General features: G+C 33.2%; 1 protein-coding gene across 1 annotated transcript in view; it reads left to right on the forward strand.

Annotated features, from left to right (window-relative positions):
* The first annotated feature begins 2,503 nt into the window (after positions 1-2,503).
* The window catches only part of LOC129232541 (ATP-dependent translocase ABCB1-like), an 84,324-nt gene continuing 59,194 nt past the window's right edge, over positions 2,504-27,633 (forward strand). The window contains exons 1-9 of the mRNA XM_054866680.1: positions 2,504-2,816; positions 17,299-17,400; positions 17,558-17,609; positions 19,260-19,423; positions 20,115-20,339; positions 21,278-21,449; positions 21,568-21,692; positions 22,354-22,543; positions 24,180-24,293. Coding sequence (XP_054722655.1) covers positions 2,719-2,816; positions 17,299-17,400; positions 17,558-17,609; positions 19,260-19,423; positions 20,115-20,339; positions 21,278-21,449; positions 21,568-21,692; positions 22,354-22,543; positions 24,180-24,293 — 1,242 coding nt within the window. The 5' untranslated portion in view covers positions 2,504-2,718. The remainder of the gene's footprint in view (positions 2,817-17,298; positions 17,401-17,557; positions 17,610-19,259; positions 19,424-20,114; positions 20,340-21,277; positions 21,450-21,567; positions 21,693-22,353; positions 22,544-24,179; positions 24,294-27,633) is intronic.

Here is a 27,633-nt window from a genome sequence, read left to right on the forward strand (position 1 = left end):
TAAAAAATGTGGACGGCCCCAAATCTTTGAAAGAATATACCTCACAGAATTAGTTCAAGTGCTTCAGGGAAGGTGATGCTATTGAACCACGATGTGGGCCGGGCGACTGTTTGTTTTCAACATTGAAGTTCTACTCTTGAAACAACAACCAAGATCCAACACCCGTGTATAATTGGGAGAACACTGGCGAGTAGGAGTTGTCCGGAGCAAGAGTTATCAGCCTTTTTTTTTTATTCATGGCCCTCTTTGTAGCCCCAAACGTTTTCATACCCCCCACCCCTCTTGTAATTTTTATCGCCGGGTCCCCAACATTTTTCATCACTACCATCCAACAGTTTTTACAGGCTTTCATGATCACTAGGTGCAACTAGAAGCTCTAGTTGTTCCTAGTGAGAGGCCATTGCCTGCTTGGTGATATTTTGATACTTGAAATTGTAACCCTAGCTCCAGTGGATTAGCCGTAAACTCCAGTAGGTAGCGTTCATTGTTGATCATTCTTACTAGTAAAACAGTTAAGTTACCGGATCGAATTCAGCTTTGTCTCAATAAAGCCTTTCCCTGCATGTTAAACATTACCAAAACATATTATCAAATTATCATGTGGCGCGAGTGTCATTGTTGAAACACGCGGGTTACTCGTTCATATGATATTATTTATATGAGGATACTTTTAAAATATCACACTTGAAAGCTTTCTAAAGAGTAGTAAAATACACCATTTAATGATGAATTTCAAAATTTCAATTGAAATAAAATTTAAAATATTTTTTTCCGAGAATTATTGAAGAAAACAACAGAGTAACGTAATAACATGGAAAAAGAGAAACTGTAATATTGTTTAAAGTAAAGAATAGTAATTAAAGCTTTTATTTTGCTCTTTTTTTTCTGAGCTGTTGAAAGAAATATTTTTTCAATAATCTTCTCTGAATTTAATGTGGCTGATTTCTCGTTTGATATATTTTTACTACCTCATCTATACTAATAATATAAAGCAGTAGAATTTGTTTGAACGCGCTAATCTAAGGAACTACTGGTTCGAATTGAAAAATTCTTTTTGTGTTGAATAGTCCATTCATCGAGGAAGGCTATAGGCTATATAGCATCACGTTATGACTAATAGGAGTGAAGCAGGGTCTGAAAAAAAAAAAAAAACAATAAAACCCCGTTTTCTGAGCAATAAAAAATGATCTGAAAACGGGAAAATTTATATTATAATGTGAAATGCTTGGAACGCATGTATGCGCAGCCGTGGTGACTCGAACTGAAAGGGTCGTGACAAAAAATGCGTAGGTTCGAGTCAGCCATGAGGCAAATCTCGAGGGAATATTTCAGAGAAAATCCTAAACGATGCTAAAAATGGTTTGACAAAAAAATGTTTACACAAATCATTGTCTTACTTTTCTTATTAATTATTAATTAATAGTATAAAGCTGTAGAGTTTGTTTGTTTGACCGCGCTAATCTAAGGATCTACTGGTTCGAATTGAAAAATTCTTTTTGTGTTGAATAGTCCATTTATTGAGGAAGGCTATAGGTTATTTTTTTTTTTAAATTAGATTGACTAAAATATTTGTAATGGCAAGCTAAATGTTTAATTAATAGTTTAGTTCTATGAATGCCTAATAGATGGCGGGGTAAGTTAAGTCTTCGAGCGGGCGCTTGCCGACAGTGTCGATAGCAGTGAGGAACCATGCCCATGCTACGCTGTTGTGATCAGCGAACACATTTTTTAATGCGTTTTTTTTTTTTTTTTAATGTTCAGGTACATATAACTTGATTTTGTAGGATTTTTCTATCGGGTTTTGTTTTTCTTATTTCTTCAACGTTTGTTTTGTTCTTACAGTTGAAGATAGGTACTTATCTAAGTAAATAACTTGATTTGTCTTATCATTCAATTGTGATTGTGCTTTATATAAAGTTTCTATTATAGCATTGTTCATTTGATGAAGCACTTCAAATTGCAGGGGGAAAAAACCGCTTCACTCGCTAAAGTGCAGGGTTACGGTAGCGTGGTTGCTTGGCGCGTCAAGCGAAGAACTACGTAGTTAAAGGATTATTTTGAGTTTTAGAGCTACTGTTAGTATTTTTATGTATTTCGGCAAATAGTTATGAATTCCAGACTTTAATAGGTCTTTTGAAAAGATGTGTACACATTGTAGTTGAAAAAAAAAATGATCATTTCATATCAAAAGAGGGGCGGGTGTGTGTGTGTGTGTGTTTTTTTTTTTTTACGGAATTTCTTGAACTTCTTAGCGCGGGCATCGCCACGTGGGTACTGCTAGTCCGAAATCTTCTGAACCATTTACAAAAGAATTTAACGATTATTAACATAGATGCTCAATCATTTTAAGGTAGTTTTTATCACACATCACTCTTAAGCTGATAATATAAATTTTATCTCTTTTCTTCAACTTGAGAGGCAAAGATAAAGCTTATTTTTCTTTACCGGGAAGTCAACAAAGGAGTAAAATGTATCATTGATAGACGGAGTAAAAAATGTGAAGGTTACATATATAAAGAACGACACATTTAACAACCTTGTGCAACGTTCGGAGATTTTTAAAAGTTTTCTTTTTCCTGCGGGTGACATTTGATTCGCTAACGAACGCCCGAAAAGTAAATGGAACGTTTTCAACGAAGATCAAACAAGGAAAGAAAATAAATTGCTATTACCGAAGAGGATTGAAATTTGAGATTGAGTAAAGAAGAACTGTTATCCATGAAGAACAGAAACAAGAAGAATATCTATTTTACAGATAGATACATTAATAAGGGATTCCAAGATGATGAAGATAAACCTCATATTGGAGTGTGGAAGTAAGTTATTAAATAGTTGTAGTTTAAATTAAATTAATATGGATGTCCTTTGTCGAAAAAAGGAATTGATTTCTTCGCAGTGCCTGCTTCGCACTGCAGATAGCACTGCAAAGCAAAAATTGCAATTTCTAAATTTTTCTTGCCATGTTCACCATCAAAAAAAAAAAAAAAAAAAGAACTTAACAGAAGAACTGCTTTTTTCTCCATTCTTTTCCTTTTTAAGATTTCCTAGTTCGAAGTCATATTATATTCAAATTCTGAAAAACCGGAAGTTAACTGTAGTAATTTTTTGATTTCTGCACGTAAAATTATTTTGTAAATAGACGCTGCGAAGAGAGGAGAGAAGCACATAATATTAAAAATGAATATTCATCAAGTTTTTCCAGAGGGCAGTAACCAGGCTTTTGTTTCGGGGAGGGTTTTATCAAACATATTTCTCGTGAAATCCAAAATGATCAAAAAAATTTTCTTATTTCATTGCATATACTATTGATTTTTATTACAATAGGTTATTTAAATGAGAGAGTGCTGCTTTAAAAATATTTAACACGTGCAAATGTAAAAAATGATGCATCCATTAAAGGAAGGAAAATAATCTGATTATTATTGTACTTTCTAACTTCCCCTCATTAAATGTTCATTCAATGTATTTTTAACAACTTTTTTTTAAAAAAAAGGGATTCACGTACTCTTATACGCATATTGAATTAACAATTTTCTAAATTCATATTTTTTTGACAATTGTAAGAAATGTGAAATATAGAGTATGTCTTGTTTAAATTTGAAGAATTTTGATTTTCTTTCTTTTTTTTTTTTTTGTTATCATCAGGTATTCAAATTTGAAAGAAAACGTTTGTTTTGTAAGAAAGGATGTTCGAAACCCCTAAAATAAAAACAAGTAGGGGAATGTGGGGCAAAGAAAAATAGCGCGGCAAGGAAAATAGTGAAGTATTTACTCCGCTTTTAGCGCCACTTACTTAGTAATATTTTAACTATGTAGTAACAGAATCAGGCTATTCCAGTCAATAAAAAATTACTTCTGAAAATCGAAACATATGATAATACACAAGTAATTTTTAAAAAATAGATACTCAAACTCTGATATTTCGTTCTAAGTGCAAATTAATTTTGATACTATCGAATGATAAAGTTTTTATTAACATTTTAAATATTTATTGGGACCTTCTATTATTCGGTGTAGTATTTATTTAATATTTAGCTTATTTTTATTTTTAATATTTTTCACAATTAGTCAAGTAGTACTTGTGGGTGAAGTGGATGTGGCAAAGTGAAATAGTTCATTTCGTTCATTCATTCAATCATTTACTAAATCACTTACGTATTCGTTTTCTAGCTAATTTATTTACCCACTCCTTTATTTAATAATTCACTTATTAATTAATTCATTCACTTATTTTCTTATTTATTCTATATTTTATTCACTCATTTATTTTCTCAGTGAATTAATTAATTAACTTGTTTATTTTTTAGTTTATTGCTTCATCATCTTTCCATTTATTCAATTATCCTGTTATTTGCTCATTAATTCGTTCAAAAAAAATTTCTCAATCAAATTAAAAAATAAAAATTGGTAACAATAACAATTTTCCCCTTTGCCCCATGAAAAAAGGGGGGGGGGAGATTTTCACTTTTTTTGAAGTCACAATTTTGCTGCCAAAAAGAAAAAATGTTTCAATGCAAGATTTATAAAAAAATAAATGTTCTTTCTTTATGTACTGTAATTTTCAAGACACATTTTCAGATTGTTCATTTTGAAAAAGCTCAGTCATCTTAACTATTTCACTTTGCCTCTTGATTTCCCTATTGCAGATTAAAACACTGAGTTTACATTTTTTCAATTACAATTTCCTTTTTTAATTGAACTAAAAAATAAATTAATTAAAAAATTTAAATTGTTAATAATAACAATTTTTTCAGTTCAACAAGTATAATGAAAAGCAATTTTTGGAATAGTTTTGCAGAATTTCAGAGGACCCCTTAAGTACGGCATTCTGTTTAATGGATTAAAAACTGTTTGTTTAATGGATCAAACATGAGAAGTTTTCAGTTTAATCTCTTTATTTCTGCATCCTGTACATGAGTACTGTAGCACCATGGCTCCCACCCTATGCGAGTGTAAAGCTGCGAGCAGGGCGATTCACCTTTGAATTAATTACACGGTATGAATAATGTGCCGAACAGCGATTGCAAAGATTTTATACAAATACCAGTACTTTAAAGGATTTCTGCCGTTTATTAGTACTTAAACAGGTATTATAAATCAAAATTGATTTACTTGAACAATTATTTTATTTTTCATGCTTAGCACTATATAAAAAAAAGTTTTAAAAATAAATTTATCGCATAGAAAGAAACCATTTTTGTTCTTTAACAAAGGGAGCATGAAAAACTGAATCTTGTACCTTTTCCAATGCAAGAAAGTAATATTAAAATACTTCACTTATAGTACGCGCATCTAATAGCTGGACTAGATACTTTTTACAGTCGTCCCACGCCACTTAGCGCTTCGAATTTCACGACTTCACTCTATAACGGTGTTTTTCAATACAGTGCCGGCAAAAAAAAATCTTTACATTTGATGGCAATTAAAAACTTTACATGCAAACTTATTGTCATGATTTTATTGGCATGCTCCCTAGTGATTTGGTCGAATACCTAATATTCAGCCACAACCTAGGCCAATTTTCGGTATTCGGCCATATCACTGGGGAGCATGCCAATAAAATCATGTCAAGAAGTTCGCATGTAAAGTTTTTTATTGCCAGCCAAATGTAAAGATTTTTTTAACCGGCACTGTATATTCATTATCATGTTCAAATTCATTATCACTTTCTTCTGTTAAGTCTTTATTTCGAAAAAGTAACAAATATTTCTTTTGCGTAAGAAAGCTCCTCTAAGGGCAGATCCAGTTAAGGGGGAGGGGAGAGGGGATGTGGAATTTATAAAAACGCTGAAGAGACTGTCAAGAATAGCTATCTACTTTCAAATGTTAAATATTTGCTGGGGAGTGTATGTCTCTGTTTTTTTTTCTTTTTTCTTTTTTTTTTTTTTTTTGAAAAGGGATAAACGCATTTGAAAAAAAAAAAAAAAAAAAGGTTCAATACTTGCCTTTTGAAGCATTAAGGTAGAGACGGAATGGTTGAGATACTTTCCCTCATTTGCCCTTATTTCATGATTGATCAAGTTGCACTTTTTTCAGTGTCAATGTATAAGAACTGTGTGCGTGGGTAGTTTAACTCTCAAAAATAACATAATATTTTCTCACACTCTGTGTGTATGGGGTAATAAGAGTATTGGTGACTAAAGGGTGCTATTTCACGTCCAGGGAGTTCAAATTATGTTAAAAAACGCGTTTAAAGGTAGTCAATAAGGTTTTTACTCTCCTAACTAGGAAAATATTTCGTTTATGAATAGTGAATCCTGCTTTTTCGCGGAAATGTACTTATCGCGAAAGAGTCTGGAATGGACAGACTGCAATAAACGAGAGGGTTGATTGAAATTTGAAGAATATAGAATACGAAAGAATGTGTTCTTATCACTTTGAATGTTAGAGTAGATTTTGAATTTTACTAATAAGTGCTTTTACTAATAATAAGCCTTTACTCCCATCTACTCAATCAGGGATTCTCAATTCGACTGAGAGAAATATATTTCTGTTTGTAATTTCTTTTTATTTTATATGTGAAATGCATATTTGTAAAATATATATATATGTGTGTGTATATATGTATATATATGTATATATATATATGTGTATATATATGTATGTATATGTGTGTGTGTATATATATGTATATATATTTCCCTGATTGAAAAAAATTGAATTGAAATAAATTGAATTGAATTGAATTGAATTGAATTGAAGTGAATGAAGAAAAATAAGAAAAACAAATTAAGCACAATAAAATATCTAGTTTGAAATATTTTATCCTCACATTCATTAATTATTATAATGGCATGAAGCCAGTTAAAAACGAAATTCTACAATAATTTCTTCAATTTTGCTTTCGTCAAAACGGGATGTGAAGACCTAATGGAACGGTTTATTGTACTATTTAAACCTTTAAAAATATAATAAAAATATGGCACTAATAAAAAATGAGATTTGGTTCAAATCAAAGCTAGAAAGTTACGAGAGAAAAAAACAGTGAATCTTATAAAACTGTTGAAAGCTTTATTTAGTTGATAAAGGAAACTATTTTATAGATGCTAAATGAAATTCAAAGATCATTTTTGGTGATAAAATGAAATATTTTTGCAGTGTAAAATTGATAAGCATTCATTATATTGAATCTGAAATTCACGTTACGAACACACGCTCCGAGACAAAAATAAAGGGGGGGGGGGAGGAGCATAAAGAATCGGTAAATAAATCATGCATAGTTTTGAAATATGACGACCTATTTATTTCTACAAATTATGAGATAAATCCCAAAAAAATCGTAAAATCACTCAGAATTCATTATATCCAAATGTTAGTTATTTCCAATAATTGAGTAGGAAAATTAATCATAATGTTTTCTTTATTTTTTTCGTCGTTATATTTTTTACTCAAAGTTCCAAGCAGTGCATCAGTTTCCCAGCATTATGAGAAAAAAAAATCGCACCGTAAAAGATCCATGACTGAAATTTTTAGCATTAGACACATTTTAAAGACTGAATGAATTTGATAGTTTGGGTACCCTTAGTGATATAGCATCAACTACTGTGGGTTGTGACACAGTCCAGACACTTTTCGTGTGTATTTAACCTTGTGCAGCGTGTTACATTTTCCACTGCTGTAAACAAGCTCGAAAAAAAACACGACAAGAATCAAGTAGGTGCCATGTTGGAAATATTCATAAAGTTGTCAGTGGTATTTCCAGATAGTGACATTTATTAGGCGAAGAGATAAATCATTGCGACATCTCCGGTAAAATATTGTTTTACAATTCGACTTTCTATACAGCAATATGTGGCAAGAGAAAGAAGGAAACTATGTCTACTCGGAAATGAAAAGGTATGTTGAGAAATTTAATGAGCTGTGGTTTGCTAATATTTTAAATTTGCAAGATATACTTTCGCGATTAAAAAATAGAATTAATGCTCTAATTTTCGTAAAATTTAAGAATTGTTTTGACAAAAAAAATTTTAATAAGTCTTTCTGCTAAAAATACCCAGTTAAATAGGAAAATAAATGAATACCAGTGGGCAGAAAGTAAAGGAATACAATGAGGTTTAATCACACAAAATTTGCAGTTTGCTGCACACAGTTTCAAGCAAAGGTGCTCTGGTAGGTCACGGAGAGTCACTGTGACCTTCCAAAAATTTCCTTATTCGGGTTAATTCTGCTGACTATTCGGCACATTTCAAGACAATACTGCAACATTCAGATTATTTTTTTTATTTTAAAATTTTTAAATTGTTTTTTAATAATGCTTAATTTTCATTAGATGGTATGCATTGATGGGAAGTGTGCATGCTCGAATTTTATCAGTCTGTAAATTCATAGTTTCATTCGGCAAATTGAAGATTTCCCGCTTCTCAAAGTTTAGCTCGCGGTGCCCCAGGTTTCAAGGAACACCTTTTTCAATGCAAAAAAAAGTTAGTTTTTGGATGTAAATAAATCCGAAAACACGTGTTAAGCAATAATCATGAAATTTTATTTGATTTAACTTTGTTATATTTCTAGTTAAATTACATAGTTGAAAATTTATTTTAGACAGTTCATCTCTTAAGTAAGAAAAAACAACGTCAAAAAAGCACAAATTGCCGATTACAGCAGACACGTGTTTCGGCGTTACACAGGGAGCGCCTTTTTCAATGCAAAAAAACTCATCACTTTTTGCATTGGAAAAGGCGTTCCCTGTAACGCCGAAACACGTGTCTGCTGTAATCGGGAATTTCTGCTTTTTTGACATTGTTTTTTCTTAGTTTACTGTTCAGCACAAAGGTATTTATTTATCTTATCTAGTACATCTCTTAGTTCAACATTGTAAGAATAGCGTTTATTATTTATTATTTTTCAACAACTTTTGAGCGAGTGGAAGTTCTTTCATTTTAAGATGAGAATAGTATTTCCTATCTTTCTTTTTCCTTAAGAAAAGTACAACAGTAAAATCGTTTCACGTGTAACAAAGAGATAAATCAATCACTTTCATTGATTATTCTCGTCTAAATATTTAGTTACATTTGATTGCTTTAAAAAGTTTCAAGAAAACAAAACGTATCGGATTATTCAAATATTAAATGTTAAAAAAAAATTTGAAGTTTATGTTTTAAATGGTTTGTTAATGTCTTTATCGTTATTTTCTTTAAAATAATGTATTTTTTTTTAAGTTCATTGTTCATGTACTTGGTGGATTCTTTTAGTGGAATAAACATTTGGTCTTGTTATGTTACTCACACATATCTTCGTCAACACAAAATACACTGGTGTGCAAAAATTAAGGACGAGACGGTTTTTTCAATATAACTTTGTACAAAAGCTTTCCAAATCAACACATTTAATACCGTAAGATCCCCAATATGTAAGGACAGGTGTAATGTAAGCAACACTTACTAAAAGAGAAATCAGAGGGATAAAAAGAAGCTTTATTGAAAAAGGAGCATGGAGCGCAATGCGACTGAAGGCCGAAACATCCCTGTGATGGGTGTCCAGCAAGAGACATCCGGTCTTTAGTAGGGGATATGATCTCCCCCGACTGCTAGGCAGGTTTCACAGCGTCTGCTCATGCTGAGAATAAGGGTGTCAATGAGTTGTTGAGGCATTGCTGCCCATTCGTCTTGCAGCGCCAATCGAAGCTCCCGAATCGTTACTGGTGGTAAGGTACGAGCTGCCAAGCGTCTGCCTAGAAAATCCCATACATGCTCGATGGGATTAAGATCCGGAGATCGTGCCGGCCAATCCATACGTTCAATATCCTCACTCTCTAAGAGCTGTTCGGCAGCTACTGTGCGATGACATGGTGCATTGTCGTCCATGAAAAGGAACTGCGGACTCATAGCGCCTCTAAAAAGACGCACATATGGAAGAAGAATCTCGTTACAATAACGGGTCCCGTTGACTGAACCTGCGTCGAAGATGTGAAGGTCTGTACGACTACCAAGCATGATGCCTCCCCAAACGAGAACACTGCGACCTCCATAACTGTCCCTTTCAATGATGTTCGAGGGATGATTGCGGTTTCCCCGCTCTCTCCAGATGAGTATGCGATGAGAATCGCTACTCAGACTGAATCTGCTCTCATCTGTTTAAGAGTACTCGTCCCCATTCATTGTCTCTCCAATTCCGGTGTTCCCGGCACCACAGAGAACGCCTTCTCTGATGGGCAGGCGTTAGAGGTACACACCGTATAGGGCGTCATGCAAACAGACCACTACCGTGCAGTCTTCTGGCCACGGTAAAACGCGATATCGGTCGTCCAGTCGCCTGTGTCCCGTGTCCAGCGATTTCTCCCGCTGTCTGCCGCCTGTTTCTTCTGGCCTGTAAGACAATATACCGGTCATCTGCGGGTGTGGTTCCTCGCGGACGACCACTACTGAACCCTCGGATAGCTGTTCCTGTTGTTTGAAATTGTCTCCAAAGTCGTGAAACGATGCTGTGAGCAATTCCGAACTCTGCAGCCACACTTGTCACACTGCGACCTTCCTCCAACTTCCCAATGATTTGACCTCGGGTAAAAGCATCCAGATGTCGTCTGATTGATTATTCGCCATTCTCGCTGAGGCAGCAACTCGGTGTGATTTTAACTGCTATACGGCGTGCAATCTCTTTGCCAGAAATACTGATCTTACACCGACAACATGCTTTATACTACTCAGACACTCCCCCATTACGTCTGCCTGCATATCTGCGCATGTGCTACCGTACATCACCTTACTTAATCTCCTGATTGGTCTTTCTGTCCGCTCTGCCTCTTCGTTCTGCTGATATGCTAATTTTTCGACTTCGTCCTGAATTTTTGCCCACCAGTGTAGATGTTCGTAATGGGATAATTCAGGGTTTTCGAAAGTGGGTGTCATGGTACCCTAGGGGGCCGCGAAGTATCTATGGTATCAATATGTGTAATATATTTGACGTAGACTAGGGTGCCGTAAGAAAATTCTAATTCACACTCGGGTGCCATGAATCAGAAATGTTTTGAAATCCCTGGGATAATTATTATTTCACCATGAAGCTCGAACAGGCATTTTCATAAAAATAATTATTTTTTCACAGATGCGTTTTTAACGTTAAGTGGTTCTCTGAAAGTTTAAAAATAAGTTCATAAAATAATACACTTAAATTTCAAAAAATGAAAGTAACTTAGATATGAAAATTAAATACATCACTCTTCTTAGCATAGGCGCCCATATGCAAAGTTGCAAGGAGGGGGGGCTTAAAAATTTCCCCTGTGGTTTAGCTGGATATTTTGCCTGTGGAAACTGATTTCAGGACAGATTAGAGTCATTAAAATTTGACATTTTTAATAACTTATTCATTGATGGCTGGAGAAGAAATGTTTTTGCATTTTTGCAAAGAAAAAAGTACTAAAAACAAGGAAGTTCTAATTTCAAAGTTGAGGCTCGAGCCCCCCTTGCCCCCCTATATGGGCGCCCTTGTTTCTTAGTATTTTACCGCAGAACGTGAAAGAAAGAAAGAAAAAGAAATACCGATATATTCAGAACAGAACGAGATTATTTTGAAGCAATTCAAGGTTAATAAGGAAACATTAGCTTTCAAAAGTCTTTGGTTCCATATTTTTCTTTTTTTTTTAATCAATCGCAACAAAACCATTTTTTATGTATAAAAAATGATTACTAACAGGAGCCTGCAAAACTTTTAGGGTGTCATGTCTTCTAACGCTTAATAATTGATTACTACGATTTTTTTATTGCTGATTTCGAAAACGATCTTATTTTTTTCTACGACCGCGAGGTTTTTCGAAAATATTATGTTCTTCAACTAGTTCATTTGTTTTTAAGATTATAACTCACTATTAGTATATACAAATACATAGATGTAGGATTTGAAAAAGGAGGGAAAGGAAAGGCTAATAGACATTATTATTTCTAACAAAACACTTTGTGAATTTTAAAGCTATTTCGTGAAATAATGCTATAAAATACGTCATATCTTCTAAACCTTTAATTACAGATTATTTATGATGAAGCGATGTCCCATCACCCTCGGTTTTTCGGTTTTAAGCCTTATTGATAGTCTAGTAGGTATTTTATATATACATGCAAGAGCTGCTTTGAATTATATAGGGAAATCACTGTATAAGAATAACCCAATACGTACGTAGTGAAACGGAGCACTTAAAAATTCAGAGATTGGTCTTTAAAATTCAGAGATTGGTCATAAAAAAATACTTATTGGCAGTTTATCAGGTGAGACACCTATAGTTTACAAAGCTTGAAGTTAAGATTGATATTGAGGACGGTAATAATAGACGGTTTTGGTGGATTTCTAAGTGTTTTTCTAGCACGATTAGCATTTATTAAATCTCTGGACACGTTTATAAGTTTATGTTGATTTTAGACACGCGCTCTGGCCCTCAGAGCAAAAGAATGCAAGTAAAATAAATATAAAATTCAACAAAAAGAACCACTGAACCACTTTCCGACGCGATCTCCCCCCTCCCTCCCTCAAACTGCAGCACTGCCTCTGTGGAGTAAAGAGACCAGAAACTTCATCACATGCTGCAGACCTCAAATAAGCAAATGCACCATGTAGTTCAAGCAATGTACGGTTGAACCTGGGAAAAATAGCAACAGAAGCTTTTTTGACGGTTTCCGGGTTAGTAGTCGATACTGGATAACATAGCCAAAATCGGACAAAATTGGGTCACAGAAATCCCCCCAAAATCAAATTTGAAAATGGTGGGCTAGTGGTAATTATCTTCAAAATAGGTAAGCCAGCATTCTTCTTTAAAAACATAGTAAAAACATATTTAGCATTCTCAACTATAAAAATTATTGGTTAAAGCCCTCGGTTAATGGTTATGGTTCAAAATATATGTTGAATCTCGATAAGTCGATACTTGGATAGCTCGACCATCCCATCTAACCCGACGCATTTGTGATCCAGTACAATGCTATGTTCATATGGGTTGAAAAAAAAAAGTTGCTCTACACATGGTAACAGAAATTCACTAAGTCGACTACCATTTAAACCAGAATCTACAAATTAAGGCCAGCGATCCGCATGCAGCCCACATTGTAAATCCATCCGACTTTTTAAAAAGGATTTCAAAATGGCGTAAATGCTTATCTCTAAATGCGACTAATACAAATTATTTAACCCTTTCCGTGGTATGATAATACTTGATTTTTCAAATATAAAATTAAGCTATCTTTAAATAGTAAAAAAGTTTCTTTCTAAATCAAGGAGCTCCGTAAAATGTGAATGGGCCTCGACTGTTGATGCTTCTATTCTGTTTTTGAATTTATGATTTGTCTTATCTGTGCACGATTATAAAGCTACTTCAATGGTGTAGTTATTCAGTAGTACTTAATAACATTCTAAACAACTGGGATTAAACATTTTTCTTTTTAGTTTTTTTGGTTTTTACACAATCGGGATTTTTGTTTTTATTTAATAATCTTTTATTTTACACTTTTTAGTTAATTTCCATTTACTTAGTATTTATGATTATAAGACGGTACATTTCGCAATCTTGTCATTTCATTTAGAGAGTTTGCATCGTGAGGTTCATTAAGTATCTTGCGGTGGTTTCAACTACTAATAGTTAGTCCCTATAGAGACCCAACTCGGCTTAAAGCTACATGTGCTTGAGTTTCAGCAAAAATACGCGAACTTAAGTCAAGCACAGCACACCTATATAAACAACCTCATATAACTCATGATGACGCTAGCTAGAAAGCGTCGTCAATCATATCTTTCTCGCAAAACTAAAAAAGTCTGCCAAGAAAGTACACGTCGTGAAACTCAGTCCTCTGAATCACGACAAAAACAAATGCAACACGTTAGAGATGAAAATCGAATTAGTAGTCTTTCTTTTGGTGCTTATTACACAGGTTTATTTTGATAATGACTACAATCTGAGTGTCTTATTGCCTCCCTTATGCATGATATATTTTTTTTATTACAGTACAGAATAGATATGAACAACGCATGAAAGAATTTACTTCAGAAAGAGGGGAAAGTACATCTGGAACGAAGGCGGGAGTCGAACCCACCGCCTGAAGTGTGAGAAGCACTCACTTAGACCACTCGGCCGCTGAGGCCCCAATTAGTAGACTTCGTAAACAAAAAATTCAAGCAGTGAAAACTGCCTGCATTTATCGCACGCAGGTAGCGTGCGACACGATCCCGAATTGAAAAATGGCAACTGGTTGTTGATATGGTGAATTTTGATTACTGTCATATGTTTAGTGACACTCCCAAGGTTAAGACAAATCGATTGACGTAAGAGTTACCAAAATTGGCCAAGGCGATTAGCCCCTACAACGCCACATAGAAACAAACTTACATACATACATAGACTTATAAACACATTTTGCGTCGCGCACGCTCAGTCGGGTAAAAACTACCGGAGAAAAGTCACTCAACCTATTCTCTCCCCTTACACTGCCTGAGATCGCGTCTTTTAATGATTAAATTTTGCAAAATACCCTGAGGACGACATTCAAACTCCTCCTACTGACATCGCCAACGATCTTCTAAACTTGCCTCTTCGAAAAATCTATTCCAAAAAGTTTCCCGGAGGGAGATTCGAAAGCCATTCCTTTCCTTAACATCATCAAAAATCTTACACTTGCATTTTAGAACTTCAGTTTGGAAAATTGCCGGTGCAGGGTTCCTCAAGGGAGGTGCAATCACCCAATCGCCCATCCCTTGTATCCGTTTTTGGAGAGAGAGAGATTTACACATCAGAAAAGGTTTGCTTGGAAAATACGTTGAGCTGTTTTTCTCTTACATTATCTTCAAAAAAAGTCTGCTAGATCAAAAATTTGATTAATTCTTTTTTATCAAGGTAATTTTTTTTAGCGGATTGAATTGAACATTTTCAATTCCAAAAATAAGACATGGGACTGAGGTTTCCTGATGTAAATATTAGAACAAAAAAAAAAAAAAACATTTTGTTTGAAATAAATATTTATCTCAAAATAAGTGGAACATTTCAGGCATTTTAATATTTTGCTAGAATGGTGGCGAAAAACTGTTTGGTGACCCCTCTTTTACGTACAGGTTGTTTAAGTAAAAATGCGTGTAAAAAGAAGTGAGCGAATTATCCATCCACTGTAATATTAAAATCTGTTCGCGTCCGTCTGTCTGTCTGTCTGAAGATCTATCTTCTCGAGAACCGCTGCGAATCGAGAGTCAAACGAGATACCGATCAATTCAAAATTTTCCAAAGAAAACAATAGGACCAATCTCGTAATTGTGCGACTTTAATTAGCGGAGATATTAATTAAAACGTTAATTAACAATGTTATTCGGGAATTTTTATTTCTTTTCTGTTACCATTTCGCATATGGGTGAGTAAGTAAAATTCTAATAATTGTTTTAAAAGAGATTTTTTTGACTGCTGTCCAAATCTTAAAACAACGTTTCCATCTAGAATTTCATTTTAAATTAGTTTAAAATTGGTTGCTTTATTCGGATATAGCCTTTATTTTATCGTCTGTCCTTTTTTTCATTTTTTACATTCAATGTTCTTAACTCTTTTCAGCATATGAAAATTGTTTCTTTAGCTACTATGTTTATTGATTGTAGTGTAAGTTTATCATTTACCGACCTCATATTTTGGTGCATTTAGGATGTGCGACTAATTATGTTTATTTTGTTGAACTTTTTCCCGTTACACGGGTGAGTTTCGAATTGTAATAACTCTTTTTTTTCCTTACTGTTTCTATTTTTGAAATACAGTTTGTATCGTTAAAAGAACATGTTAAATTAAGATTGTTTGGATTTTAAGTGAAACGGAGTTGAACAAAAAACATTGCTCCTCAGGATTTTAACAAAGCTAAATTGGAATCTGATGACTTGGTATTAAATAAATGCTTATTGGTATTTATTTAGTCTCGGTGCTTTAGTTTCACGTAATCAACCAAAAAGTGTGTGTCATTTTATGTAAAAAGCTGATCGTAATTGTACATAAATATTTCAGATATAGTCTATCAGATGTAATTCATTTTAACGTCAGCACAGATTATAGTTGATAATGCATATATTTTCAACTTTTGTGCTAATTGAAAATACTCATAACTTGTATCATTGATAAAAATGATTAATGTTAAAGAGATTTTTGTCAAAAATATGCTCTACTGGTGTTTTGCAAACCTTGCAATTACGCGTATTTATTTATTCCTTAGCGCTTTAGAAACTGATGTCAGAGTAATACAAAAACATCAATTGGACATCTCTTTCTTTTTTTTAAGTAGCCCGTGCAACGCCGGGCACGCAGCTAGTATAGAAATAATTACGGAGTTAAAGTGTATTGTGTATTGACAAATCATTTTCTGAAAGGTTTTCTGCTGCGTCAGAATACCCTGGTTATTCCTTCGGTTTATTCAGAAAACATATTAAAGATTATTTTTATATTTTTGTGAAAAAATAGTACTTATCTTTGCTTAAGGGGTTACAGTACCTCAAAAATGATGAAACGATCAAAAAAAAATTTATTGCTTATTTCAAAACAAAAAACTATTCTGAACACAGGGAAAAAGTTTCATTGCTTTAGTTAAAATATTTAAAAAGTTATGAGTGGTTTTAGGCCATGCTCCCTATGCGTTCTTATGCAAAAGAAAAACTTCAAATTGCTTTTTCTCGATGATGGTTTTTTTGTGTTTTCATGTCATTAGAATCCCTAAGGAGTTTTTTCTATTAAAGATACAGCTTTAAAGTAATACTTTTTGCGATTGGGGTAACATATTTGACAAAACTGTGCATTGGATAAGCATTTTATGAATTACTCTAATGTTTAGAGCATGTTCAACCTTTAAAAACCAATTAAAAAAAAAAAACTGATTTTTTACATAATTAATCACAGAAAATTTTCGAATGAACTCATAAGCAAATGAATGCACAGATTTTTAGAGATGAATATAGTAATCGTTTTGCAAAAAACGTTTTTTAAATTAGTGCAAAAATAGAAAAGCCTTAGGGATTTTAAAAAGTTGAAATTTTCCTCATTTTTTTGAATTTTTTAAAAAAGTAGGCAATATTTTTAAATTTTGGAAATAAATTATTGATTACGAAATAAGTATGCATGTTATGGTTTCAAAGAAATATAAAATTTATATAAATTAAAAGAAATTGCTTGAAAGGTACTGTGACCCCTTAATAGGTAAAAGCTGTTGAATTATTTTAACCATATCAAAAAACTTTAAAAAGTTGGTAAAAAACTACTTTTAGCTGCGAAATCAGAAAATATTTTGAAAAACTATTATCTAACGAATCATCTCTGAATGTTAAGAAATAAATTTATTACAAATTTAACTATATTCACACAAAATATTCGTTTTTTAGCACAAATGAATATTCCAAAAAATCAAAAGAAGGAGGAAATGATGTAAACGAAGTTGACCTTTATAATGCCAAATTTAAAGCAGAAGTATGCCCACCAGAAAAGTAAGTCCCATTGCTTTTTGAAAAAAAAATACATGCAGAAAATTCTCTGCATTTTATTCTTTTTAATTACAATTTCATCGTTTTCAAAACAACATAAATAGTGAAAATTATTTCGTTCAAGTAGCATGTTCAATAATGACGTTGCTAATTATTTTAGAGAAGAAGAAGAGGAAGAAGAAAAAATACCACCAGTTGGAATATTTACTTTGGTAACATTTAAATTTTTAAAATAAATACATTTTTTTTACACTTTTGAATGGTATTTTATAGTAAATTAGTGCATAAACTTGTTAAAAGTTCTAAGTCTGCAATCAGCAAATATGTTGTTAATGCCACAAACAGAGAACATCAAACGAAGCAGATAGACCATTACAGATACATGACTTAGAATAGGTACTTTTACTTAGGTAGTTTCTTGTGTTAACGTTGTTAGCATATTCTTAAGTAAAAGCTGTTTTTAAACGATGTAACGGGTCATTATCCTTGCAAAAATAGTCTGACACTTTTCGTTTCTTTTAAAAATCCTTTTTGTCAAAACCCCCCTATTTTAGTTTTTAAATTGATTTTCCTTTTCATTGTAAATCATGTTTCAATAATTTGTACATAAATAATTAATGAAGGACTTAAAAATATTTTTCTTAAGAATAAGAAGGAGAATATTAGGTGTCCCAGCGTTATACCATTAGGATTTAAAATCGTGTTGAAATGCAACAACTAAAAATATCAGTTAAATTTACATCTTTTGAATAAAAATAATTTTGCAATGCAACTTGAAACGAAAAGTTTCCTCCAGAAAAGTTGCTTTTTATTTATGGCCCTGTATTTTCTATGGTTCATACTCTGCCGAAATTATTTCGAAAATGAAATAAACAATTACATTGAATCTGGTCAGGAAGTCTTGAGGAGTATGATGCCGGTGCTCAGTTAGCCAGTTTGAATTCAACTGTCAACAAATAAGATAAGCTTATTTTTTTTGTGTAAGTTAATTTGAGTTGTTGAACGCCTGCGCTGCTTCATTTGCGTTAATTATATATATAAAAAAAAAAAGTTTCGACAGCTTCCTTAGAAACTGGAGACAGAATAACAGTTTTAGAATCATTACTTCATTTTATGCTTGTTCTGTATAATTGTAACCTTACTCAATGAGTAGAAGAATATTTTTAAAGGTTTATTTGTCTACTGTTATTTGTCCACTTTGATACATGAAATGGTCATAATATTCAAAAACTCTTCATTAATTAGTTATGTGCAGTTTTGAATCATTATTTCATTTTATGCTTGTTCTGTAAAAACTTTTCTTTGTGTTTACAACAAGTTTTTAAAAAGATTTTTTTGCTACTTTGTTACATGACTGGTCAAAATATTCAAAAATTCTTCATAAATTACTTATGAGAAAACCAGTAATACTTTATGTTTTACAGATAAATGGAGAATCAATAAAAAATATATATGATTAGTTCTCGGAAATTATTAAAAATGGTGAATAAGATTAAATAAAGTCGGACATTATTAATACTAATTTCATGAGAATTCCTCTTTTATAATCTTTCTGGACATGCAGTTGATTCTGTTTAACGACGCTCTATTTAGCGACTCTCTTTGTTTAAAGACTACTTTTCAGGGTCTGAGACGCTCCACTTTAGTTTTAGAAACATTCTATATAAGGACGCATTCCACTTAAGGATGATTTTTTCTGGTCCCTTAAAAGTCATTAAATAGAGAACCAGCTGTAAATTTTAAATAACACAATATTTTTCAATAATTACATAGTAATAGATTCAGTTGGTTTAAGTTTCATTTATAATTGATTTCGCTTTTAAATACCACCAGTACTAATTTATTTAACGTTTACAACATAGTTCAAGTACTCCAGCGCATTTGACAAACTTCTTATGATCGTCGGCGTTGTGGTAGCTGTGGTCTCGGGTGCCTCCATGCCAGCGGTCATGATTATCTTTGGCGAAGTTCTCAATCAACTGATTGATTACGACAAAGGAATGAACAATGTGACGAATGTTACCATGTAAGTATATTTACTGGTGTGTTTCAATTCAGGGTCAGATTATTTCAAAGCAATTGAAAAGATAACTAAAAATAAGAAATAACAACGTATAATTGTACAAAAATGCATATTTTAGGGTTTAAAGTAATCCCCTTTTCAATGCAAAATAAGTGAGCTTATAGATGAAAAGACATCCGACAAAAGCAAAGAGGTAGACAAGCAAGCAGCTTCAAAAGTAAAAATAGCGGGTTAACCGAACAATCAATCAGAAAATTACAAACAAATCAAGAAACAATAAGAATGCAAACCGAGGAGAATAACCATAACCAATAAAAAGATTCATAATTTTCTCATTGGTTGTTCGGTTAATTCAGTGTTTTTACTTTTTCAGCTACTTGCTTTTTTGCCTCTTTGTTTTTGTTGGATGTATTTCCATCCATAAGTTTACTTATTTTGCATTGAAAAAGAGGTTTCTTTTCCCGAAACTCGTGTATGCCGTAATCTGCAATTTTTTTGTAATTATGAGTTGTTATTTCTTTTTCCTGCTGGTTCAACTATAGAAAAGAGAACGTTTAACGAAATAGTTATTTTCCCCTCTGCAGCTTTTCAATATTGTTTAAATAATTTTGAAACAATGTATTTTTCAAATTTGTGCCAGTTTGTAGTTACCGAAATAATTTATTTTATAATGAAAATTTCTACAATCCTGTAGAACAACAGAAGAATTTCTTCAGAAAACTGCCAACCTATGCATGATAAATGCCATTTTCGGAGGTGCGTTCCTTGTGTGCAATTACGTCTTTGTCAGCTTCTTCAGTCTCGCAGCCGCAAACCAGGCCTTCAGGATTCGTTGTCTTTTCATGAAATCTGTTTTGAAGCAAGACATTGGATGGTACGACACAAATCAAACGGGAGATTTCGCCAGTCGTATAACAGGGTAAGTTTATGTTTTTAATTAATGACTGTCAACAGGCGTGCAGATATCACTGTAGATATATATTAAGCCAGTGTACACATACTAAAAGTGGATCAGCACTTTTTGCATGGGCATAGACTTTTCAGCACAACCCAATTATGAGCTTTTTGTCTGTAAGCATCTAATTTTCAAGATGATTTTGTGGTGAAAAAACGCCGAAGAATATATTACACTGAAGCTCATTTCTGTTATTATAAAATATTCTATTCATATCACAGTCCGCATTTTCAGTTATGCTACTAATTGTAACAATTGTAGCAATCAGGAACACGATTTTCCTGCATTTATTTATACAAAGTAGTCCCGTACTCACATTTACAATCGTAAACGACACCTGATTAAAACTCTTTAATATAATTTATGTACCCTTGATAATGATATAGTATGTTTTGATAGTTTACCTTAGGTGTAAACGATTTCTAAAAGGAACGTAGATGCTTCCTTTAAGATGTATAAACTAAGAAGTAATTTCGAATGATGTTCAAAATACGAACAGGAGATGTAAATTAAAGACAAAGACAGAACAGTGGTTCAAATATGAAATGCTGATATCTTGACGGAAAAGTAACATCTTATGATGAGTTTCATGAGCATAATGTATGTACCACCTTCAGGAGGCAGAAACCCTTAAAACAGCCCCGATGGGATGCTATGTTTCAGAAAAAAAAAAAACTACATACCATAATAAGGAATTAAACAAGTGCAAACATTCCGTTCTATTTAGTTAGATTTAATGTAATTGTGTACAATTTCTTCTCTGTCAATGATAAAAACAGAAACACAATCGCCGAAACGAGAGAGAGTATTTTTGTTGGAAATTGTGCCTTTAAAATATGTTGTTCTTAACAAATTAGTTTGAATTATCAAGTTCTTTATTTTTTTCTATAAATCCGTTTCAGAGATTTAACCCGCATTCAAGACGGCATGGGCGAAAAGATTGGTATTTGTATAGGTTTCTTATCGTCAACTGTGCTTTGCGTCTGTACTGGAATTTATTATGGCTGGAAGTTAGCTCTTGTCATTCTGTCCATTACCCCTGTTCTGACAATAGCTATGGCGATCATGTCAAAGGTAACAAGTTTACTGCAGCATTACTCTCTAAAGTGATGTACCACTGTAGTTTAAATTAATAAATAAAAATTTATTTTGAAATTTTACTTACTTTCGTTATTTTATCAACATTTTGTAGATTCAAGCAACAGTAGCGAGAGAAGAACTCCAAGCCTATGGAACGGCTGGAGCCGTTGCGGAAGAAGTCCTCTCTGCCATTCGTACTGTTGTTGCGTTTGGCGGAGAAAAGAAGGAAATACAAAGGTAGAAATTATTTTATATGATAGCTTTAAAATTATAAATATGCAAAAAAATTTAATCACCCCACATTTAGATTTTATTGCCCCTGAGCAATTTTTTTTTACGATTAAAACTTGAACAAAATTACTACTCTCGATTTAACACCGCATTCCACTTGTATTTGATAATCAGGCAATGAGGGCCTGGTCGGGATGCTGGACCAGGAATTGTTCGGTTGAAATTAAAAAAAAAAAGTCAGAACTGTGTCTTCAGGGCCCCATCCAATTGGTTAAACCAAAAATAGTGATAGGCACATAGGCACAGGGCACCATGGAGTGTGATGTGATTCATTTGATAAGTTGGTCATTACTTTTTTTATCACATGTGTCGATCATTTCATTCTACTGCTTTGCATCCGACGAGAGGTCATGTCAGCCTAATCGGAAACTAAGGGCCCTGTCCTTGGCGGGACTCGACTCAGAATCGGAGTACTATAAATTTTATTAATTCTATGGAAAAAAGGGGGCCGTGTGATCAAACTGACAAGAGACCCGTTTTGGTTCTCGATGGTCCTGTGCATTCCATTGTTGATACATTTTAAATGGCTCAGCATTTACCTACTTATAAAGTAAGATTAGTTGAATCATAATATGAAATTTTGAAATGAATAGCATATTTTTATTAGGTATGAAAATTGTCTGATACCAGCATTGAAGAAAGGAATAAAGCGAGGACTTATGACAAGCATTGGTGCTGGACTCACATGGTGCTGCATATTTGCCGGATATGCTCTTGCATTCTGGTACGGCGTACAGCTCATCATACAGAGTCAGGAAAATGGAGATAACGCTTACAATGGTGGTGTGCTCATAATTGTAAGTATTTATTTTTTATTTTGCAGTTTAATCAATAAGTTTTTTTTAATATTATTATTATTCTGTTTGGATTTGAAAAGATCATTGGAAAATATATTTATAAAGAGTTCAGCAACAAAATATGTTGTTGTAAATATATATTTTTTGATTTTAAGTAACGAAAATTTTTATTGTCACGGCTTTTAATCTTTAATCATAGGAGGGGGGAGGATGAGTATTTTTTTTAAATAAATAAATATGAATCTTTATCGGAAAACGATACCAGAAAATTGTACTAAAATAGAAATTTAAAGTATGATCACATCGCTTTATTGCTGAAAAACCTTTATAAGACATTTAAAATAAGTTTTAAAAAAAAAAACTTTTTTGATTATACTACGTCATAATATCCTTTGTTTGATATAAATTTGTGTGCTAGATCACAAGGTTTAAATTTTCCAGTGGATTCGTATGTTATGATGTTTTACATGCCAAAAATTAGAGAAGGAATTGTTCAAACGAAAGTATTAGTGCGAAATTTTGGTCCAAATCCCCCGACTGTCACATATCTCCTCACCTGATTTGGCTGACTGTTATCTGACTTTTTGTAAAGCATATGTTTATGATGATGCAAGATTTGGTTCATGAGTTTTTCTCTTTTTTATTGGAAAGAGGACTTAAAAACCCAGACTTTTTTTTCCCTTTTCAGAAGCGCAGATTCAAAGAGTAGCATTTAAAGCTTAGCACTCAAATGAGTTATTCGATGTCAAGTGACCTAGTGGTCCCCACTTGACCATCTGAGATTTAGATGAAATTTTATAGAGATGTATAGATGCCTTTGAAACTAACCTATGCAAATTTTCAGCTTCCTATAGCCAAATCCTGAGGATCTAGGATCTCCGAAAAATGTAATCCAAAATGGCGGATCAGTTTTTTGTGCCTAATTGCGAAGTTTAGACCATGTTTACAGATAATTTTATCACGCTGAAAGCCTCAAATTTTAGGCACTTAAAGTTCGTTTGGCCGTTAATATATTTAAGTATTTTTGTGAATTTTATTTTTGTGTAAGATTTTGTGTAGCATGCGCGTGAACTTGTGATAAAGGGCGACATGGAAAATTTTCCTGGATTTTAGGTTGTCATAAATTTGAACAAAAATAATTCAAAAGCTCATGCTTCGTGATTCCATTGTAGAAATACTTGCTTTTAATGGGTTATAGTTGTAGGGAGGAAATATTGATTTTGTAAAAGATATTGCCATCCAAAGTGGCTGTCAAAATCGTTCATATGAAAAATAGCACATTTTTAATGTGCTGTAGCTCAAGTTTGTCACCTTGCATCGTTTTTGTTGGCACCATTAGAAATAACATATTTTTTCGTATAAAAAGAGTTTTTCGTTGCGATGGTGATCTTTCCGATAAGCATAAAAAAGGATTTTAGTTTGGGATTTGGATCTCGGCGGCTAAAAATTTGCATAGGTTGGTTTTAAAGACATCTCTATACCTCTATAAAATTTCATTCAAATCGGAGGTGGTCGAGTGGGGACGATTTGAAAAATTAGGCCCGTTGACGTAGAATGACTCAAATGTTTAAAATCTCACTTATAGAAGTTTGTATTTAACGTATTACCTGATTGTTATTTTGTATTTGTTCAACAGATCTTTTTCAACATCATGTCTGGATCCATGTTCATAGGACAGACTGCTCCATACTTTGAGGCTTTTGCTTTAGCGAGAGGCGCAGCAGCAAAAATTTACAACATCATTGACAGGGTAAGTTAAATTGATTTATAAAGATACGGTTCGGAATTACCAGCGGATAAAAAGAGTGTTAAACATGTTACTAATAAAAAAGGGAAAATATCGCTGCATTTTTTTATTTTTCTTTTTACTATATAAATGTGCAAATGTATACCAACAGCTCGGTTGCGACACCCAGAGACTACAAAGCAAGACAAGGACGACTTGAGGTATTAACTAAAGCTTGTTCCTTCACCTTACGAGTTGGCCGTATCTCTCATTGCTTGCGGACTCTCACTGGTGTACTAAATTAATTTTAGCTACCAGTTCATAAGTTATCAATAAGAGGTCATCATTCTTCAGCGAAGTTTTAGCTATTCCAGACTGATGAGTCCATAACAAGGACGAAACTGTTGTCTCTGGCTGTCATAATTGGCTGTCGGGATATTGCATTTAGTTCCGCCTTAGCTTCAGATACAGGGTGTTTACGTACAGCTTATTATTGTAAGAAAGGCATGATTAAATTATGCTCTTTATTATGACAAGGACATGTTCAAAATAAGAAAAGAATTTTCATGGTCATGTGACACTTTATATTTTATTTTTAAATATGAGGTTACAAATATACAGTTTTAAATGCATTTTGTAAAAGTTCTCAACTACACAAAGATTTTTTAATCGAATATAAACTGTAAAAATAGAGTAATTTTAACACTTTGCTCACCAATTGCTAATTTTTGTTTCTAAACTTCAAAAGAAGATGAAATAAAAGTAAATAATGAGGGGAAAAGCATGAAAACGAAAACACTTCGAAAAATTATTGTTCAGTAGGAATACTTGGCTGAAGGTTCCCGCTAAAAGCATGCTTTTTCATTCTAAAATCAAGCATTATCTTCTAATCCTAAATGAAACTCTATTCTCTGTTGCACTGATCTTAGAACTTTTGCGCAACAGTTATTACAATAATTAAGTTATTATTCCACTCCCCCTCCCCCCCCCCAACAGTACACTTGTCAAATCTTTTTTCTTAGATGAAAAATAACATTTTAGCCCTAACATCCAGCTGCTTTCAATTTCAAAGACATTTCATAACATTACATCACAACACACTCCAAGGTCGTCCGTACGTACCACAATGCGTGGTTTGACCTGTTGGATGGACCTAGTGACAGCTTTTTTTTCTTTTTTTGTAATCCGGCTCACATGGATCAAAATGAAAATGAAAAGATAACAATTATAAAAATAAAAAAAATATATATTTCTATAATATTTGGCAGTTTTTTTATGTTTGATTAGGTGATCCTCCTACACCTCACTTAGCGAGTAAATCACTACATTTCGTCTAATTAGATAAAATAATTGTTTTATTGTTTTAAATTTTATGTTATGCAATTTTGAAGTTAAATACTTCTGCTGTTTCGGAGTTTGGGGAATTGTAGGAAGCTAGGAAGGGGGGGGGGCAGACCACCATTTTTAATAATATATTTTATTATTTTATGGGCTTTCTGAACTGCATTATCCCATATACGCCTAAATATGGAAAATGCCAATTCCCCTCCCCCTCTGTAAATGTAACCAAGAGCTTAAGTGATGTCTAAGAATGTTAAAATCAACTGACTAATGATTTTGAGAAATTTAGTCATAAGTGCCCGATATTATTTATCTGCTCTGAAAAATGTCGTTAAAAAATAAAGAATGCGAAAATATTTTTTTATATTTTTGTTGGATGAGAGTCAGCTTTTGTATGTGCTCTCCTGTAAAATAAAAAATGATAGAAAGACTTGGGGGGGGGAGAACCTGAATGTGAGAAAAGATAAATGATACAAAATCGACAGGTATGTCGCAAAAGTTGGCGTCATGTTTGATACATTAGAGCAGCGGTTCCCAAACTTTTTAGGTCACGGAACACTTGGTGCTTCACACTTAATTCATGGAACTCCATTATCGTTCGTGACTAGGAGACGAAATATTTGCTAGATATTTGGAAATCAAATGCTAAAACACGGTTGTGGAAAATCTTTAGGCAGCGTTAGTGGAATGGGACTCGGGTTTCTCCACGGGAATTTTTCAAATTGAAATCCTAAATACGCAATAGTACGAGTAAGTCATCGTAGATGACGTTAGAAAGGTTGGGGTTCGGAAACTTACCCCTGGAAGTTTTTCGATATTACAGTATTTAAAACGAAAACTTGGAACAAACTTAATAACTTTGGCGCAGTGCTGAGATCAGAGGCATACCGCCGGAATGTTTTTGAGAATAATGTACTAAAAACAAAATTTTAGACGAGCTTCAATGATGTGAGAGATATGTAACTTACAAGTTTTCCTCCTGAAATGTTTTCTAATTAAATTCCTAAAACTGTAATTGCAGACATACTTCATGATTTTACGGGAAATTATATAGATCATCTGCATTTTCCTCTGTAAATGTTTCAAAAATTGAAGTCCAAAAAATGAAAAAAAATTTATATTTTAATGATGTTGGGGAGGGATAGAGTCGGGGCATACCCGTGTAAACTTTTCCAAATTTATGCACACCAAAAACTCCTTTGGTGGTTTGAGACACCAAAAACGCCTTTGTAGGCAATCTTTGATGACATTAGGAAAAGGGATGGGGTTCGGAACGCTCCACGATTTTTTTCAAAATTAATGTCTTATGCAATAGTAAGCAATCTTTTTAAGTTTCTATTCTGAGTGAAATGAATTTGCTAATTTCCCCTGATTTATCTTTTGATATTAAATGAGTTGGAGTTCGAGATTCTCCCCTGGAAATTTTTTGAAATTAAATTTCAAAAAAGGTAATTTTTGGCTTTTTTTTTTTTTTTGATAAATTAAAATGAAAGGATAAAGATCTCAGGTAATCTTCAACAACAATTTTTCGAAATCGAAGTTCTAAAATTGAAATTTTAGACTAACTTTTATAAAATTGTGAGAGGGCTCTTGTGGGCGGGAGAAGAGGAGGCTTTCCCGAAAAGTTTTCAAAATTAACGACCTAGAAAAGAAGTTTTAGACGTTTATTGGCTGTAGCCGGGAGCGCTGCTTCCTTGAACAAGTTTGGAAATTGAGGCTTTAAAAACTGAATTTTAGTCCATCTTTAATAATGTGGAGGGTATTCGGTGATTCTTGACCCGAAAAGTTTCCGGGGTTTTTTTTCATGCATCCTTATAATTTTGGGGGCGGGCTGAAGTTGAAGGGGCTCCTCCAGTAAGTTTTTGAAATTTAAGTCCAAAATAAAAAATTTTAGACGATTCTTAATGAAGTGAAACGTTCAGGGCTATCCCGTAAAAATTTCAGAAATGAAGTCCTTTTAACGAAAACTTTGGCTAACTTGACTGTAGTTGGGAAAGCAGGGTGCGTTACCATTTCTCGTATC

This window comes from Uloborus diversus, chromosome 1 (assembly GCF_026930045.1).
Source record: "Uloborus diversus isolate 005 chromosome 1, Udiv.v.3.1, whole genome shotgun sequence".
Lineage (NCBI taxonomy): Eukaryota > Metazoa > Arthropoda > Arachnida > Araneae > Uloboridae > Uloborus > Uloborus diversus.